The following is a 20,070-nucleotide window of genomic DNA, read 5'->3' on the forward strand; positions in this document are numbered from 1 at the left end:
GGCCAGAATGATCCAGAATATCTCCGGATAGCAATCATTAAATTACTCCATAAAGGAAAGTAAGACACTATAAAATATAGAACATGCTTAGGTTACAAGGGTGCCGAGAACAAAATGAAATGTCACTGACCTCTATATTCTTTAAGCAGCCTTCCCACAAGCATTTGTGGTTACCATCTCTAGTACCCAAGTAAAGCAGCTAAGCTGTGTTTACCGAGTATAGCAGTCTCTGTGGCAGACATCTGCTAACTAAGGTGGGTGTCCAACCTGCAGGCTGAAATAACTCATAGTCCTGTTAGTCTCCACTAGAGCATGCCCTCCCTTTACCACTGCCTCCCAGTAAAAGGAACTCACCGAAAGGAAAAAGGCTGGATTATCAGAGCAAATCTTTTCTAATTTTCAGTACAGGTATGCTACTCAACAAACGATCACACATTTTAAGAACATTTCCTTGAATAAATACCACTGAGTATCACCTATCTGCAGAGATTTAAGCTAATACCCAGCTGAGTACTTACACACTAAAATGAAGCAAGGCAGAAATATACAACAAAGACAATTATTTAAGACCTTTATTAACAGGTGCTTGCAGTTTGTTGACTTCTTTTTTTTTGAAAAAATCAAGCTGTAAACTTTTATTACAAATTAAAAATGAGGTTCTTAAAAATCTCAACTTGACCAGATATGAAACAATTTAAAAACCTTTAAAGGTGTATTGAGAAAAAACAGGCTTTTTTTTTTTTAAAAAACACGTTTGTCATTACCAAAAAGAGACGTCTTTAGGTAAAAATAATAAAAACCCCATGCTGCATAGATAATGCAGATAGTTCTAGTTATCTGGTCAACAGGCAAAAAGCAAGCACTTAAGGTCTTCAGCTCCAATCTTTTGTTCATTTCTTATTGCTGGAATTTCATATTCATTTCTTCTTGTTGGATGACTAAACTGCAAGAGAAAAAAAAAAAGTTTTTCAATTACCTTCCACAGTTCACTGCAATCTTTTAGTATATCAAATTGCTCCAGATCAAATGAGCTAGGTAGGGAAGGTATTAACACATCTCATATTGGTTTACCTTTACACAGCAGTTCATAACAGGAGTGGGCACTGCTATATAATAAGAATGGTTACTCGTAGATTCTGAATGACCCTTTGACACTCAAAATAGGGTGGGGGGGGAGTCTCACTGGCTGAAAATGGAATTCTAGACCCAAACAGAGACAAATGCATGTCTCCTAGAATCAAGTAAAAAGGGAATCCTCTTAATTTTAGAATTGATGATGTAATGCCAAAGTCACCACTTTCCTCAAACAGACCATACTGGTCACCATCACCTACGTTTTTAATCTGAGTAGCTATCCCACTGATTTTTGAAAATGAAGAATGTCACAATGTAATTACTTTGTTAGGGTAAGGTTAGCAAGACCTTCCTCAGCTCACTGGTGTTTGTGTGTGGACTCAGTCATGAGTCATGACTCTTAGTGACCCCCATGGACTACAGCCCACTAAGCTCCTCTGTCCATAGAATTTCCCAGGCAAGAATACTGGAGTGGGTTGCCATTTCCTTCTCCAACTTACTGGTAAAATCATACAAGAAAGTTGACAAAAAGCCCTAATACACAAGATACAATGTAAAGCTAGGCCAAAGTATGGCTCTGATATATAGTCCATTAACAAAATGACTTTCAAATCATCTTAAGATTAGTTTGGGTAGAAGACACGGGTAAGTTTAAGTGGCTTACTTTACCTGATGAACTGGGTTTTCCTCTCTTTCATTAACAGGTATCACTCATGACTGCCTAGAGGCCAGAAGGCCATCTTACTTACCCGGATGATGGTAGAGATGGTAAGCCGGCATTTACTCAGCCCCGCCCTGCTCAGCCTCGGGAGCGGACGAATTCTCAGCTGGTGGATCGGCTGCTTTTGTCTCTTTGCCATCTTGTGGTTTAGGGTTTTCTGGGCGTCTGCGTCGGTAATTGAAGTTGCGGCGGTACCGACGTTGAGGTGGTTGCTGACCTTGGGTCTCATCTCCTTGATTTTCCTTATCTTCTTCATTGCCGTCCTCTCTGGGCTGTCTTTGGCGAGGAGGGCCCCTGGAATGAACATTGCGGAAACTTGCAATGATAAAAGCTTCTTTCTTTAATCAAGTCACCAGGTTAACACACTTGCCCTTTCTGTGTATCAAGTGGTATGCAGGCAATTTATCAAAATTGAAAGAGTAAACTTGGTTTTTACTTCACAAATTGAGCACGATGACTTGGTAAAAGGATATGGAAATGTAAACTAAGGTGACCATTTAAAACTGATTTTAATAGTCTCATATTACCCAATACATCCATATATATACCCAATATATTCATAGATAGTGAAGTGAAGGTTGGGGACCCTGGAGTGCTGCAGTCCATGAGGGCACAAAGACTTGGACACAATTTAGTGACTGAACAACACCCTCATATTACTCAAAATGCCCATAGTATAACCTATTCCAAAGTTAGCCATGAAAGGACTAAAGGTGTACAACACCATCAATACCCTGATGCCTTTTAAAAACACGAGTATTAAAGTTACCAGGTTTGGAAACAAGTGCTAACCTTTATAGATGAACATTTTTTAAAAAAAAAGCAGAAATCAAAACCAGAGAAAAGGTATTACCTTCATATAAATCAAAGTACACAGCAACCATTAGTTTGGGAAAGGCAAATCAAAACTACTTCATACACACCAGGAAAGCCATAATCCCAAGGCTGAAAACAATCATATTGAGGAGGGTGTGGAGAAACCCCTCAATGCATTGCTGGCTGGTGTGAATATTAAATGGTGCAGCAGCTTTGGAAAACAGCTTGGCGACTAAATGACCTAGCAGTTCTACTTCTAGAACTGTATGCAAAACAATATCCATCATGCATTATTTTAACATTCACAAGATGTGAAAATAACCCAAATGCCCATCAACCAAGTTAACGAAGAACAAAATGTGATATCCATACAATGGAACCTGATTTGGTCATTAAAAAGAAATCAAGTACTAATGAGGGAGGCGGGATTGGGATGGGGAACACATGTAAATCTATGGCTTGATTCATGTGAGTGTATGGCAAAAACCACTACAATATTGTAAAGTAATTAGCCTCCAACTAATAAAAATATGAATACAGGGCCTTTTTTTTTTCTTTTGGAGGGGGAACATGATGAAAATGCCTGGAATTAGCCACTGGTTGGATAACTTTGTGAATACACTAAAAACCACTGAGTCACACACTTTAAACAGCAAGATTATTAGCATGCCTTTTATACCTGTATAGGTCATCCCAGCTCTAACTTCCTATTTAAGATTCCATTTTTCACCTCTAACCCCTCCAATCTTCCACCTACCCCTCCCAACCTCCCCCCACCTCCAGCCCCCGCCACCTCTTCTGAAATGGTTTTCCCATATTTTTGGGAACTCCTGACCAGTCCTTGGCAAAACTGCCCTGGCCCTCCCCTGTAGCCTTCCAGTGGTGGTTGTCCCACCCCTTATCACTGTGGCTTCTAAGTGAATTCTAAAACCCCACCTCTCATATCTTAATGTCATATTCCATTTTATTACCCTTTTCCTATTGTAATGATCACGACAGTTCCATATAACATGAGCTTTTAGATTCTTTACCTCCCACGCAATTCTTGTTTGCTACTTAGGTTCTCAAGTTTCAAGCAATCCACTCTCTAGTCACCCTTTACTTATTTTCCTGGTGTATTCCAGGAGTCTTGTTCTCCCACTCTCATTTCCACTAGGACCTATAATCCAACAATCCTATCACTCATTCTGTCCCTTAACTCTTCTTTAATCCTTTTCTCTCCTTCCTCTCCAAGTATAAGGTCTACTACTAAGGATTATCACTAAACCCAAACCCAGTATCTCTGAGTAGACAAATGCTGAATGAATCTAACCCTGCTTAACCTGAAGCTGCTGCTCAAAATGGCTGGAAAAACACAAGCGTGTTTGGTGGACCCACTTTAAATCTGTGATCACTGTTATTTGATTTCCCCTATTTCTCTTCTTGAGATAATTTCATGTATTTGTCCCAAACCTCTCACCCCTTTCCTTTTGACTTCACCAACACACTGGTGCCCATAAACTCTGGCTTTTTACACATGCAACATCCACGGTTCCCAGCCAAAGACCAACCCATTACGTGGACCAAACCCAATCCTAACTGAAGATAGCTGCAGCAGATAATTCTCTGACAAGTATCCTTTTTAAAAAATTGCACTTAAAAATAAATAAATAAAATTGCATTTTTCAGCCTATAAATAAGCTCTTACTTCTCAAACCAAAAAAAAAAAAAACCTTTCTTAATGATTCTTTTCACTTTACTGCCCCCTCATCTGTCTTCCTTTCAGCAAAACTCCTGCTATACTGATCTCAGATTTCCCACAATTTGCTCTTAGATCTGCATCAATCATTTCACCCCCTGGATTATAAGTAGCATATGTCATTTACTACCCAAAACAAAAAATTCCTGACTAAATATAGTTTGGAAAGCCCTGCATTCATTATAATAAACATATTCAAATGAGACCATGAAGTCTAACTTAAACCAAAAGGCAAACAGTAAAACTGAAGCACTCAACAAAAATTCATGTGCTGTTTTTAAACACACCAATGAAACTAGGTAGAAAATTGGAGAAGTTCTGCAACGTAACAAAAAGTAGACCAACGATACTGCCCTTGGGCTTTAAAGGGACAGAGCATGAAAGCCCATTTTAGGTCATTTATTACTATCACAGATAAACATTTATCACTATTTAAGAGCTGATACTGTGATTGTTTGCAGTATTTCAACGAGGTATCTACGTCTAGGTTTACAATAGTATGCTACCTGTTAGTTTTAGAGATCACATCTGGAGACTCAATATTCTAAGACCATTTACTACGTATATGCATTAAACCTGTCTGGCCTGTGAAGCTCTACCCTAATTCCTCTAATAATTAAACACCTTCCATTAAAAAGGTATGCTTACCTTTACTTTTCTCCCTCCCAATGAATCAGGTCTTAAAGTTATAATACAATGCAGTTTAAACTACTATTCTCTTACCTGTTAAAGGACAGAAATGGGAAATTCCATACCCTCATTAGAGTAAAACAACAACAAAACCAACTGCAAAAAGTAGACCACATCTATAAAGCTGTTTTTAACCAGTGCCAGCAAAGATGCAAAGAACACATTCTCAAAGATAACTGACTTCACGTTCACCTCTTAGGCATCTGATGAAAGAAAATGTGAAGTGTTAACAGACAAATGACTGAAAAAGCCTGCAGAAGAAGCATGCTGCTGCTGAGTCGTAATACATGCTTGAAAAAAATTTAAATGCAAACCATACCTGCGGAATCGTGGTCTATAACCCCGATACATATTCTGTCTCACTGGTCTACCTTGTTCTCCTGCACCCTGGTTGTCAGCACCCTGAAAAGGCAATGGAAATCAAGCCAAATTTTACTCAATTTACATTAGCACCAAAACTCAACCAGACAAAACTCTGAATACAGCAGCAGTTAAAAGTAAATAAAATCACGTTTACCTCCATCACTTCTCCCTGCACAGGAGGGTTGGAGTACTGTGGTCGACGCCCATAGGGTCTCCGCATGTAGTAAGGTGGGAACCTCCGCCTGCGGTAGGGCCGGCGCTGTTGGGCCTGGCCTTCGGGAGCACTCTCCGATCCCTCATTCTTTTCCCCACTCTCACTATTCTGGTAATTCTGCTGGTAATTGCGTGGAGGACCCCTGCGACGTGGATAGCGCCTATAATGGTTACGGTCTGCTGCGTATTTACTGCCTTGCACTGGAACTCCACCAGGGCCTGTAACATTTGCTGCCTCCGCACCCTACAAAAGCCATCATATAGTGATAGTGACAAAGGAATTAAGTACACTCAACAAAACTTACACACAAAAAACAAAAGGGTCTCTGTGGCCAGGGGTGCATAGAAACGATTAACTAGTTCCTCACTGTTCTGAAGAGGTAGCCCTCTAACTGCAGCCAGCACTTAGGGTTGGTGCGCCTGTGCTCAGTGGTCACCTAACCCATCCATCCACCTTAGAGCCACCATCCTAAAGGATGAGATCTCCAAAATATTTCCATACTGAAGTCAAACCTTTACACAAAAAGCATCCTCACCTTTTCTCCTTCAACAACATCAAACTCCACAGTCTCTCCATCTCCTACACTGCGAAGGTACTTCCTGGGGTTATTCTTCTTTATGGCAGTCTAGTAATATCACATTCCAAAAATAGATTAACAGGGGAGAATAATGTGCTTTTTCATTTAAAATGTACCAGAGTCAATATTATTTTAACTTGGATATACACGTAAAATTAGCTTTAAATAAGACCAAACCATCAATAAATTTAGGAAAACAAGGACCAGTGCTACCCCCAACCTCAATCAAAATACTCCAATCTTACAAGGCCCCGGCATTTTATCACTATTTTCCAAACTAAAACAAGTAATTTAACACGCAAGACAAACACAACTATAAACATATATTTTAAAATGCTTTTTGCAAAAGCATTATATGTAGCTTTGAACAAAATGAGGATATCCACCTATCCCCAAAGACTGCACTGAATAGTAGAAGCTAGCCCCACACAGGGCCAGTTTAGATGACAGGCGAGTGTAGTTTTGCATGCTTCTAAGTTGACCAAACCAACTTTGTCCCTGTGTTACCATATCAAACTGTTACAAATGTCAACCAAAATCCCTTCCAACCTGATTGTGGGAATACTTCAATGGAAATGCAATTCCCATGAATTAACTATGCCACTTTTAATATTCTGTTGGTTATTACCTCCCCAGAATACATTAAATCACTCATTGTTACTCATTCTCCAGACGTGCATAACAAAACTAAAGGGGAAGAATAACATCTCACATTTGTAATATTTCCATAAAGTACTTTCATGCATTATCCACTCAATCGCATTATGAAGATGATGTGAGGCATCATTATTCATTCCTCTTTTAAGGTAATAAAACAGGCTTTAAAAGTCAGGTGACTTGCCCAAGGTCACACAGTAAGTGGCAGAGTATGGACTTTCTAAATCCAGGTCTCGGGACTCCAAATCCCATGTTCATTCTACTATATCACAGCAGTATCCATTACGGGATCACCCATGCATTTCCATTCCAGAGGAGGGAGGACAACCAACAAATCTGAAGCCAATTAAGCTAAAGTTGCCCAGAACTGCAGTCTCCTTGTAACACCACCAAGACCTGAGCAGCCAAAGTCCTAAGAAACAACTAAATGTTGAAACCACCTCCAAAATAAAGAGGAAAGCATATTGGTGACAACTTGTGGGTTGGTACAAGTGGGTGACATGTGTTCAGCCAAATAATTGATCTCATCTGTCATCTAAACTGTCACAAAGTTTTCATACCTTTCATGTAACTCGCAATTATCTGCAGTCATAGGGGATAGCAGAAATATGGGTTAATTAAAATCCCAAACTCTTATTTTGGTCAGTATCAATTCGCTCCTGCACATTCCCAGATACTTCACTGTTGCCCACAGGGAGCAAGACTGGCAAGCCTTGCTGTCTGTCTCTTGTACCCAAGTATGCAAATTCCTTCAAATATGCACAAGGAAGTAAGAAACAGATTAAGTACTGGTATTCAATTTTATAAAACAAACATTTGTTTTTTAATATAATATTTTGCCTGAGCAGTCCTGTATTTGTTTAGAATTTAAATGTTTCCATACTTAATATTTGACCCTGTGATTACTCAACAGGGTTTTGGATATACCTTGAAACTGATCTGGTTTCCCCCTCAATTGCCACTGAGTGGTCTACAGGTCAATGCAGAGAGCTATACAACACCAACTTAAGGCAGCCTTTCCAAGGAAGTATGCTGCCAGCCAAGCACCTGCCTGAATAACGGCACCAGTGTGGAGACTGACTTTGTCTTTTGATGTCTACATTACTGTACAGTGGTTAAAAAGTTCTTAAAGAGTGATTTTCAACACAAGTCAATAAAATTTCAATAGTCTTAGTAAAAAAAGAAAACCACCCACCGCCCCCGCAGAATTCATAGAAGTATGCATTCCTAAACATTTTTCCTACCATTGCATTCCTCTGAAGAAAATTAAGTCCAATTAAGCCTATGATATACTTAAGGTCGAAATATTAGTGTTCATTTGGCACAAGCTTACTTAAACAATAAACTTCTTAATGTTTAAAGTTTCCCAAAATACTTTCCTTAAATAGTACTTGTGGAGGAAAGTTTGGCATGTAGCACCTATCCTGTCAGTTTTTTCCTCTCAAACACTGAGGCTAATCTAAAAACTATTTAATAAGTAATTACCAACCTTGCCATACCACCCTTTCACTTAACCTTAAACGAGCAAGGATTTCTAAATTTCCCAAGCTGGTAAAAATTCCCCTAACATAAAAACATCTTACCTAGTCAAAGTACTTTAGAATAAACAGAAGGATCTATGCTATAATGTCCAGTTTTTCAACATTTGTCTCAAATCAACATATTTTGCAGCTTTGGCCTATTTCCCCCATCATTACTGTCATCTGTCAGAGGTAATTCTAACAGCATTTGAGAACATGTCAAACTTTGTGTTATGGACAGCAACAGTATAGTTTGAATTTAGATTAATGGAGGTTTTCAGTTTGTCTGAAATAAGGTTTGAAAAGTCAGTGTAAGGAATCAAGTAGATTCAACATTTTTAAAAAGCTACAGCTAGTAACAAAACAAAATACCAACACGAAAGGCCTATTTTAGTTAAGTGAACTGCCAACACAATGTTTTAATGTACACATTTAAGCTGTACTAACCCTCTTCCTGTGGGAACTAAATTGTTTGGTAAGTGGACTTAATAAACCTTTTTTACAAGGAACAATAGTTCAGAAGACATACACCCTTTTCTTCTCACAAGCGTTAAGCCGGAAGTGTAAACAGCCACAGGAGCACTCACCTGGTGTACAAATACATCTTCCTTGGTGTCATTCCTACAAGACAGAACCAAGTAGAACAAGTTAGACAACTGAACACTACATTTCATGTTGTCAAAGATTAAGAATACACTTGATCCTCTGGGCCTTCCCCTCCCCTTTTTAGAGACTTTCCTGGCTGTCAACCAGCCATTAGGAAGTAAATTAAGAATAGAAACAAAAACACAACCAGTACCAATAAGTCACAATGGTTTTTACTAACAATTGTCTCACCACCTACCTTAGAAGGATTAAAAAAGGAAAAAGACAAATAAAAAGTGTGACCTACAAAACCATTAAGAGGACAAGAGTGACTAGCAACATATATTGTCACTTCTCATTCTACTAAACACTAAAAGTATTCCAGCACAAGCCATTCATACCTCTAACAGCATGGTTACTACCTTAAGGAGAAGAGATCATGAACATACTCTCATCAATTGCTAGCTTCCCTCCTACTTCATCTTCACCATTCCCAATTCTCAACTTTCACTGAGGGTCATAAGGATGACCTCAGAATATACAATACCAGGAGTGAGTCCTAAATATAAACTATGGACTTTGAGCAATAATGGTGTCAAATGTAGATTTATCAATTTTAACAAATGTATCACTTGGTACAGTATAGCAGAAGTGGTCATAGATACAATCTGTAGGCCTGGGGTACATGGGAACTATGTGTTTCCTGTTCGACTTTGCCATGAACAGACAGTGCTCTTAAAAATAAAGTACTGATTAAAATAAAGCGACAGATTATAGTGGAAGTACAAATACGAACACTACCAATACCAACATCATTCACATGGCAAGCATTGTTTGTGCCAGAAAACCAAGGGAAGTGAAGATGAACGCAACTTTTCACTAGCACACAACCCTCTTTTACTTCATTTCAAGACATCATTTTTACACCAATCTTTTTTGTTGTTTAGTTATCTCTTTTGTGACCCCCACCGACTGTAGCCCACCAGTCCATGGGATTTCCCAGGCAAGAATACTGGAGTGGGTTGTCATGTCCTTCTCCAGGGGATCTTCCGAATCAATCCAGAGATTGAACCTAGGTCTCCTGCACTGCAGGCAGATTGTTTACCACCCAACTACCAGGGAAACCCACACCAATCTTTAGTCCGTTGTTAAGCAAATATGGTTGAAATATTGCTTCAGGGCTTCACAAGTAAGTGTTAAAGGAAGCAACATTTGCCCTGAGTCTTGAATGAGTTCACTAAAAAAATGAGAATGATGTTCCCAGTGGAGAGGTCATGGACATGAGTAAAACCAACAACTAGCAAATTCAAGTTGAGTTCAAAGTGGCTGGAGAATATGACCCAGCTTTTGGGGCTGTGTGGGTGAGGGAGTAGATTTGAGATACTGTTCTTAACTCAATAGGGGAAAAACTGTGAATGAGTGGATGTTAGAAGTGAGGGGGCAGTGATGAATGATTTTACTTTCTAGAGATTGGGAATTAATGTGATGATACTGTTAGTAAAAAGAACCACTGGAGGAGCAACATTTCTAGACCTTTACCTACCCACCCTGTTTCCAGTAGGTCAGAGTTGAGAAAGGACTCAATATTCTAGTGTTTATGCACCAAAGACTCCATATAGCATGGGATTATCATAACACGAGGACATTTATGGAAACAGGATTAATTTAAAATCTTCAAACACACCCCCACCCCCCCACCCAAGGCAGGGTGAGTGAAAACTGACCTTATAAACTAGCTGAGTATTGCTGTTTGGTCACTAAGTCGTGTCTGACTCTGCAACCCCATGGACTGCAGCCTGCCAGGCTCTTGTGTCCATGCGATTTCTCAAGCAAGAGGACTCGAGTGGGCTCTCACTCCCTTCTCCAGGGGGTCTTCCCAACCCAGGGATCAAACCAGAGTCTCTACAATGGCAGGTAGATTCTTTACCACTGAGTCACCAGGGAAGCCCCACTGAGTATTAGAACACTTAGGAATTAACAGCCGGTTGGAGTATCCATCTGTCAAATAGGTCCACATACATCACACAATTCCATAGCTACCACTAGTTTTCAAATGCATCACGACTGAATTTCAAGCTCTAAGGTTGTTCCAAAGAGAGGGGGACAGTACTTTCACTAATGGAAGTAAAGGATATAAGACTTGCTAGATGACTAAGGATATTTAGTACTGGACGTTCATGTAAATAAATTTATTACTTGAGTTTTGGGGGGAAAAAGTACTTTATGGTTTTAATATGCATTAAAATTTCCTTAAAAAAAGAAAAAAAAGAAGGCAACTTTTAAGAGAGGGATTTTTCATTACCAACAATGCTGCTGCCCATGCATCTGGGTAGCCAATATATCATTTTTTCTAATGTAGCTGCAAAGAGGCATTTACAGACTGAAAATACACACCACAATAAAAAGAAAAGCAGTTGTCTATGAATTTTACTTTGGGTTGTAAAAAGAATTTAAAAAAATTCACCAAAAACTTCTCTAGTCAGTTGATCTAGTTGCAACTTGTTATACAGGGGGAAAGCTTAGATACGTTAATAGTTTATACTGTGAGGGTTTAAGTTCCAGATACTTTGGCAAGCATTTTACCATACCAATCCTCACAAGGCCAAGGTGGGTGCTTTTATTTCTATTACCACCCATCCTACAAATTAGGAAAATGAAGTTTGTGGTCATCTGCTTACAGTGGTAGAATCTGATTCTACAGGCCCTGGTCCTTATCATGTTGAGAACTCAAAAAGGACCTGTTTGGAAATCTTTACATATTTCTGCTTTAGAGGTAGATTACAGCATATGGTTTCTCTAATTTTGGGAGAGGACAGTAATAAATAACAAGCACCCCGTACACACCCTCACCTGCAGTACAGTTATATTCTGTGTAACTGGACCAGGATTCTGCTACATACTGCCCCCTCACCACCGTCAACACATGGAAAATGCAAACCCCATTCTTTGCTCACAAGCCACATAAAACCAGTTCTGTTCTGTGTGGGTTTGTTGATTCCCAATTACTGCCACTTTTAGCTTTTTTCCAAAGTTTATTCTTTCATATTATTAGTCCGCCTTATTAGTTCCTCCTCTGATCTACCACAAGCCACAGGACTGACAGTGAAGAACAGCAAACCCAAAGGGCCTCATCCAATTCTTTAATAACGCTGGGTATTTACCTGTGCTAGCTAACTGGGCATTGTGCTAAGCACCAGAAATAAAAATAAGACATGGTCTACCCTCAAGAATTTCCATCTAGAAGGCTGCCACCGTTCAGTCTAATATAGCAGCTGAATTACCAAACACAGCTGCATATTAGAGTATGTAAAGGCCTATCAATCAAAGGAGGAGGAGAGAGTGGCAAGATGGGATATAGAACACAACGGTTATGAGCTCCTTACCAAAATCAGTAGAGCCAAGGTTGGAATCCTGGCTACTCCCATTATTAACTACATAATCTTGGGTAAGCTGCGTTATTTGTGAAGTCAAATATCTAAGTTTGTTTCCTAGTGGCCTTTAAAAAAAGGAAAATAAAATGAATTTGATCATTTCAATATCATGGTCAACACTCACTACTGAAGTATTTTACATTCAATTTCTCAAACGCTCAACAGCCGCATGTGTCTACTACTGTATCGGACAACACAGATTTACAATATTCCAACAGCGTCATTCCATGCACCAGACACCAGTCCTTCCATTCCCCAGCAGTCAAGGGAGTGTGTACTGTGTTCTTCCACTCTATTTCTTGGTGTTCACGGAACAGTCACTACTGAAAAAAATTTCTAAATGAAATCACACAGACAGTACGAGACTGAAGAAAAGGGGATGCAGTTTTAAGTTAAGAGAATGCCAAAGAAAAAGGAAGTCCTGCAGGGATCTAAAGAAAATGAAAGGCTCTTCAAAGTCCCTAATGTAGCACAATGAAGGTAAAAAAGCATGTAGCCAACTTTTCAAATTTTAAGAAACATTCTTTTCACTAGGTGCCAATCCACAGTATTGCCTGAAAGGAGACATACCATATGTAAGCCTATCTAGCCACAATTGTCAACAAATGCTCTTATGCCATTATCTGAATGGCCACCACACCAAGCCATTAATAATTTAACATGCCCAAGAGCATAAATTAATTTATAATCCTATAGCTATAAAAACAAAAGTTTCAACTTAACAACTTGGTGAAATGACTTCTGGCCAACTCACGATCAGTGCCTAACAATCCAATCAGCACAGCAATCAATCCTAAAGCACTCTGCATACCAGCGACTGCCTTAAGAACCACAGTCTGTGTTTGAAAAGACTGCCAATGACACATCAGACTTTGGGGACCATTCAAGTGTCTTTTAATGCCTCCAGCCTCCTTAGCACACCATCAAATCTTCAAGTTTTCTCTAGTGCCACAGCATTTACTCATTTATGTTACAGACTACCTATGATTTCTTGGCTCTTCCCATGTGACCAAGCTATAATCAGTTTGACTTTAATAGCCTAAGAGGCTTGGCAATCATCTTTCTACAGGTCTACAAACTTTTAAAATTAACAGGCTTTGTGGGACTTCCCTGGTGGTCCAGTGGCCATGACACCACACTCCCAATGCAAGGGGACCTGGGTTCAATTCCTGGTCAAGGAACTAGATTTCCACATGAAAACTAAGACCCAGTGCAGCCAAGTAAATATTTAAAACAAAACAGGCTTTGTAGGGTCACAGACTGCTGTATATTTTCCTCTTTCTTAAACAACATTTAAAAGGCAAAACTGGTTCCTGATTCACAGATCACATAAAAACAGAATGAGTTTAAAGATAAAGCTTAGTACTCTCAATTCCTTAATTGCCTCCCAATATAAGATAAACAATCTGCACATTAAACTACAACTATCCTATGGCAATCCCTAACTACATGAAACAGGCAGTGAGAAGTAGAAAGCTTTTCAAATCTGGGGAACTAGCAGCATACAGAAGCCCTAGTGACAGGATAGATATCATTTAAGAACCTTTCAAATGGCCAAGAATACCACCCCCACCCCCAATCTGTAACCATATGGAAACAAACAAATTGAAGACTAGGCAGACAGCATAATAGCAATTAAGGCACATAAACTCCAATGTGAGAAAATAAGTTCAAATCCAAGCTCTGCTACTTACTAACCACATTTCTTGGAGCAAGTTTACTCTCTGGGCCATTGAATAGTACCTATACCTGAAACGTCGAGGATTAAATCCTATTAGTTGACTTTAAGCATTTACTATAGTTCCTGGCATAAATATCTGATAAACACTAGCTACTCTTACCACCACTGTAATGAAGAATCAGTTATATACACATGAAATCCCCAATAGGGAGGCGCCCTGAAGGGAGACCAAACCTGAGAGCCATGATACAGTATTTTTCTGGGGGGGGGCAGCTGAGCCTTTCCTATGCCCTGGGTAATAAGTAATAAACACAAATGCAGATTAACAGAGGCCAGGCAGGAAAGGAAGTCAACAACAGGAGAAAACTAAGCCTGAAAAATGTGGTAAAAGAGAATGCACACCCCAATCACAGGTGGTAACTCTCATGGCAAGCTGATTTTCATTTATATGGAACTAAAGGCCTCCAAACTAAAATAATAGCTCTTAAAAAACTCACAGATTAAGCACATTACCAGTTTGTGATCTCTTCTGTATTTTATTTTCTTCGCTCCAAATTTCTTGGCCACCCCTTACAATTAATTTAGCATTTTAACTACTCTGGATAACAGGAACATATTTCTATTCTGGTTACTAAAAGATGCATGTCCAACTGGAAAATAAATTGTTACTGATCCATGTCAATCTTTCTTAAATTTGGTGAGCATGGATTAATCCTCAACACCTGGAAGCAAAAGAGGGAACAGTTTCTAGATTCAAAATCAGAGAATCAAACCCTGAAACCACTGACCCCATGCCATCCTTCTAATGCTATGTCCAATAGTTTTGAGTCAAGTTTTTCATTATAAAATGAAAAATAATTCTGGGGGTTAATAAACCCCTTTAGCCACATAATCCAATTATCTTCCGCAGTCACAGAACACAAAGGAATAACAATGAATTCCTAGACTATATAGCCTAAGAAAACAAAGCCAAAAAATTTGCTGTGTTAAAATCAACATAGTCTTATTTGTTTGGCACCTTTCATACAATACAATCCTTAAAAAAATAATTCTAACAAGGCTTTAACAATTACACAAGCAATAACAGACTGAAAAAACTTTATAATGAAAATACATTCCTTTAAAGGGGACTTTTACATTAAAAATGTATTTTTAACAAACTGTAAAAACTTAAGAACCTACAATACATAATTCATAGAATTCCAAGGTTAAAATTAGAGCTATACCAATCATCCCATACATGGCATCCTCAAAAACAGCACACATCACACACACACTCTCTCTCTCTCTCTCAGGAAAGCCAGGTGCCTACAGCCCTGAACCACTTGCTATACATTTTCCCTGAAGCAAGGTAAACCTCTCCTGAACTTAACTTGTTAGGTTTTACAGTGTCTTGTTCAAGTCTCTGAATCCTTCAGACGATCAGTTTAGAAATGTGAAGCACATTTATTTGAACCAGTTAGTTTGACAAAACACTGTGGTTAAGACAATCCAAACAAAGGATCATTAAAAGCCAACTTACATTTAACTTGCCCTATCTGATGATCAAAAAGGATTGATGACAAGTTAGATGGATAAAGGAATGGTATCTCACAGAATAAACTTAGAACAGGAAGAACTGCTTTTATCTTGGACTATCAATTGATCACTTACAAATATAATCTAGATTTAACAAATGCAGCAAAACAGAAGGCACATACATGCTACAATCTTTAAAACACACACACAAATTACTTAAAAGGCTGCAAATTATAGATCACTCCTAATAGGCACACCTGTGATAGCTTATCACCACACTGGGTCAAAGGTCAAAAGCAGTGTTTCTCAAGCTAAGGCTCACAGGCTATAATCACCTGAAATTCGCCTTAAAAAATGTACCCCAGACCTAATGAATCTAAGCTGAAAACAAAGAACTCAGGAATGAGCACTTTTACCCTTTCAAAGCAAGCACACAAATTTGAAAACTACTGGTTTAAGGGTGAGGCCAGTAAGGAGAATCAGAGTAAGACTCAAATACTAACAAATTTAGAGATCACCTAAAAAGTGGTCAATCAAACACTGGCATCAAAGCAGTCCCTTCCTTCCTCACTAGTAACCCATTATCAAAAAACTGATGAGAAACTGTGGCCTTGGCCTGTCCCAAGGCAGTGCAAGAACAGATGGAAAATTCCTAAAGATTTTGGAAAAAACAAAATGTTTCCCTTCAACTGCAAACGTGGAAAACAGACCATCAAATGCTTACAATCTCTTTTGCTCCCTGAGCGTTTGAGTAACTAATGGGTTCTCGCCAGCCAATTGTGTGCCTAGGCTTGATCTTGCCCACTTGGTTTCCCCTCAGTAGTGTCCATTTCAGAAATATTTGGTATTACTTCCTACTCTTGAAGTTCTTTCAAACATCCAGTGTAACAGGGGTGTAAGAAAGAAAATGCTAAGATGACCGCATCATACCTGAAAGGCCAACACTGCTGTTAGCATGCACAGCGCTCTACACCCTCTAACTGCACTACCAGCCTGGGCAGCCATCTTGGAAAAGATGCCCGGCTGACAGGGACCACGAAGAGCACTGTGAGTGAACTGCCGTCACCATCACTACTGCTACAAACAACTCAAAGGATTACTCCTAAAGATGCAGTTTGCAGCTCTGCCTTCAAATACAAAGAAATAATGTTATCGTGGACTAACATCACTGTAAGCTACAACCAAAGCTTTAACAGGTACGATTTGGGGGGACAAGGAAGTAGGAGGAATAAGGCAGTAAGACCTTAGTCCAAATGACATACTTGCATTGTCAAATCACGTTACCTCCAAAGGTTAACAAGTTGTAAATAACCTACACAATAATCAACGGCTCACATTTTCAAATTCCATTTTCAGTAACATTGAAAATGACGGATAAAAATGCGAGGGGTCTAAGCCTAACAGAATCACACCAGATCTTAGCTTTCCCAGTTCCCCCTTACTGGTAAGAGATGGCTCATTCACTCGGCTTGCCTTTTAAATCGCTTTGCACCTTTCAAGTTAGCTAGAGATCAACATTTAGCTACAAAACAAAGACAATCTCTAGGTCTCCTAATCCTTTCGGTCACCAAGGAAAACAAAACCCCACTAGCACTACACCAGGGCTGGCAACCTACACAAGCGCCAACAACCCCAAGTTCGTAAAGCCTACAGATGGAGGAGAGCAATGCAAGAGGCAGGACAGGGCTTCAGCGGCGGTCACCTCACCTGTTGATGAAACCATATCCGTTCCTTACATTGAACCATTTTACTGTTCCCAAAACCTTCGTTGCTGAAGGAGAGAGAAAAAAAAAACCCACAATTACTAGACGTCCTTTATTAAAACCGCCACGCTTCAGCATCCGGTGGCTCACGCATTCCCTGGCAGCGGCCCGCGGCCACCTGACAGCCTTTTTCCCCAGAGCCCGCCGGCCATCCGCGCGGTCCACGTGGGTGAACCCACCGCAGCAGAGGCTCCGGGGCAGGCCCGGGGCGCGGGCCCGAGCTGGGTGTGCGCGGGGACCGCGGGCGGCGGCGAGCACGTGAGAAGGGGGAAGCCGCCCAGCCCACTCCGGCCTGCGTAGGCGGCGCGCCGCGCCCTCAGGGTACACGCGGAAGGGAGCGGGTGGGGGACGGAACAACGGCGTGCGGGCCCGGGCGCACGCGGCCGGCGGGCACGGAGGGGAGGGACCCCGCCGCACACGCGGCCGGCGGCGCGCGGCCGCACAGGGGGAGGGGCGCGCGGCCGCGCGGGGTCCGCAGGGGGCGCGGAGGCGGCGCGCGCGCGCTTGCCGGGCACGCGGACCGGGCGGGCCAGCGTCCGCGAGGGCGCGAGTGGGGGGGCCTGGGGGAGGGGCGGCCGCGCGCCGCCGAGTCGGCCCCCGCCGGCCGCGCGCCCGCCGGCTCGCCCCGCTTCGGGTAACGGTTCCGCCGCCAGACTTCCCTCCTTGCCCCACCCCCGTCCACGTCCGGTCCTCACCGATGACCTTCTTGTCCCCGCCGGCAGGCGCCGCCGATGTGAGGCCGCCCGGGCCGCCGCTCCCTGCGCCGCTGCCCGTCGTGCCGGGCTTGGTGTCGGCAGCGCTGAGGGCGGGGGCGGCGGGGGGGGCGGCGGGCGGCTGCTGGGTCTCGGCCTCGCTGCTCATGGTTGCGGTGATGGTGACTGGGGCCGGCTGCGGCAGCTGCGGCTCCTCCCGGGGTGTGATGGTAACTAGGCCGGCGGCGGCGGTGGGGCTGCTCAGGGCTCTCTGGGGTCCGCTCTCCGCTCCCGCTACCGATCGAACTAGCGAGAATGGCGGGACGGGCGGGATAAGCCCTGAGATCGACCCGCCCTAAGCATCATTCACTGGTCAGTAGTGTTGTCAATCTCACCACCTGACCACAACTCCTAGTTTCTATTGGCTAATACTCTTTCACTCCTCCACTCTCATTGGCCTTTAGGCGGCTAATTCGGCCGACCTACAACCGTTCCTGCCTCTGCTGCCGCCATAGAGACCGGAACTAGAATTAGAGTAGAGTCACCACGAGAACCATAGAGAACCCGAGAGGACGGGCAAGAGGGGATGTGACTTTCACGAGGCTGCAGCCGGGGAGGGCCGGCTCCAAGTCCAGGGTTGTGTCCTGGCCGAAGGAAAGGTACGGCCAGATGCCTGCCCCGGGATTACCCGGCCTGACCTGGGGGCTTGGAACGGGGCCCGACGACACCGTAGCTGCATGTGGAGAAGGCCTCCCTCCCGTCCTGCTCCAAATATGGTCCCTGTGACCTCAGACCATTACTGCAGATAGAGCCGTCTTTTCTACAATGGCCGTGTACTCGCGGCATAGCCGAGAGTTTCTGGAACAGACTTAAACGTCTGCATTCAAAAAGCGTCGGTTTACGGCGAACCGGTCACTGCGGGGGGGTGGGGGGATCACGCTAGCTATTAGGAAGCCCCTGTTAAAAATATTGAGGGCGGAGGGCGGGGGTGTACTCCATGGGGACCTGCCTTCCAAGCACAGGAGGACTGTCTTGTCAAGTATTCACGTCTTTTTGTATTGGCCACAAAAAAGATTTAATTTCAACTCACGTTTATTGAGCAAGCTAGGCATTTTATTCTTACATCAGCCATAACTGAAGTTGCTACATGATGTAGATGAAACCCTTCACCTTCGTTCTTTATTAGGCGTCTGCTATCTCCTGGGGATGAACAAGTTCGCCAGTTGCAGCCTTCTTAAACTCAGCCTAGGGGTGAAGGCACAAATTCAAAATGCGACATACCAAACATCCCAGCGCTGTTAATGCACAAAGCGTTTTGGGAGTGGCCGTGGGAAAAAGGTAGGGTCGACTTAAAGCACATGGAGGTTTATGCAAAGGCATAGAGGGAAGAAGAGAACGGGGTCTGGGGGAAATGCAAGTAGTTACATAGGACCAGAATGAAGACGCTGGGTTATACAGGAAGGCAGAGTTAAATTAGGAACATTTTATCTGAAACTTAGGGGCAATAGTGAGAAGGGTAATTTTAGAATTGAAATAGGGACTGGAATGAGGGGGTTTTTTTTTTTTGTAATGCTAGGGAGTAAAGAATGGGTTGGAAACTTGGAAGTAGGGAAGCCAACTAGGAGGCTAGTGTGGTAGTCCTTACCCCATCCGTATCATTTATCCTGTCAATTCCACCTCCTAAACGCCTCCCTGAATCAGTCATAGAAAATCTCTAAATACCAATCTAGTCTTTACTCCTACTGCTGCTACTCTACTGTAGGCCATTATCATCTAGTGCTCATTGCAGGGGTGGTTGTTTAGTTGCTAAGTCGTGTCCGACTCTCTGTGACCTCTATGGATTGCAGCCCATGTTGCTCTGTCTGTGGGATTTCCCAGGCAACAACACTGGAGTGGGTTGCCATTTCCTTCTCCAGGTGATCTTTCCAACCCAGGGATTGAACTCATGTCTCCTGCATTGACAGGCAGGTTCTTTACCACTGAGCCACCTGGGAAGCCCCAGAGCAGGGGTAGGCACACTTTTTCTCTAG

At 42.1% G+C, this 20,070-nt stretch overlaps 1 protein-coding gene across 1 annotated transcript; it reads right to left on the reverse strand.

Annotated features, from left to right (window-relative positions):
* Positions 1 to 554: 554 nt before the first annotated feature.
* On the reverse strand, positions 555 to 18,353 carry YBX1 (Y-box binding protein 1). Its single transcript, XM_061122212.1, has 8 exons — positions 18,044 to 18,353; positions 17,293 to 17,356; positions 8,958 to 8,991; positions 6,152 to 6,241; positions 5,557 to 5,859; positions 5,359 to 5,441; positions 1,824 to 2,089; positions 555 to 943 (listed from the first exon to the last, which is right to left on the reverse strand). The coding sequence occupies exons 1-7, from the start codon at positions 18,207 to 18,209 to the stop codon at positions 1,855 to 1,857; spliced, it is 975 nt and encodes a 324-aa protein (XP_060978195.1). The 5' UTR covers positions 18,210 to 18,353; the 3' UTR covers positions 555 to 943; positions 1,824 to 1,854.
* Between the last annotated feature and the right edge of the window lie 1,717 nt (positions 18,354 to 20,070).

This window comes from Dama dama, chromosome 20 (assembly GCF_033118175.1).
Source record: "Dama dama isolate Ldn47 chromosome 20, ASM3311817v1, whole genome shotgun sequence".
NCBI classification, from domain to species: Eukaryota; Metazoa; Chordata; class Mammalia; order Artiodactyla; family Cervidae; genus Dama; species Dama dama.

Coding starts and splice junctions, on each gene's coding strand:
- YBX1 (XM_061122212.1), bottom strand. CDS start 18,209: ATGAGCAGCGAGGCCGAGACCCAGCAGCCGCCCGCCGCCCCCCCCGCC. Junction 8,992..17,292: donor GGATATGGTTTCATCAACAG/GTGAGGTGACCG, acceptor TCTGTCTTGTAG/GAATGACACCAAGGAAGATG. Junction 6,242..8,957: donor AAGATGTATTTGTACACCAG/GTGAGTGCTCCT, acceptor TGATATTACTAG/ACTGCCATAAAGAAGAATAA.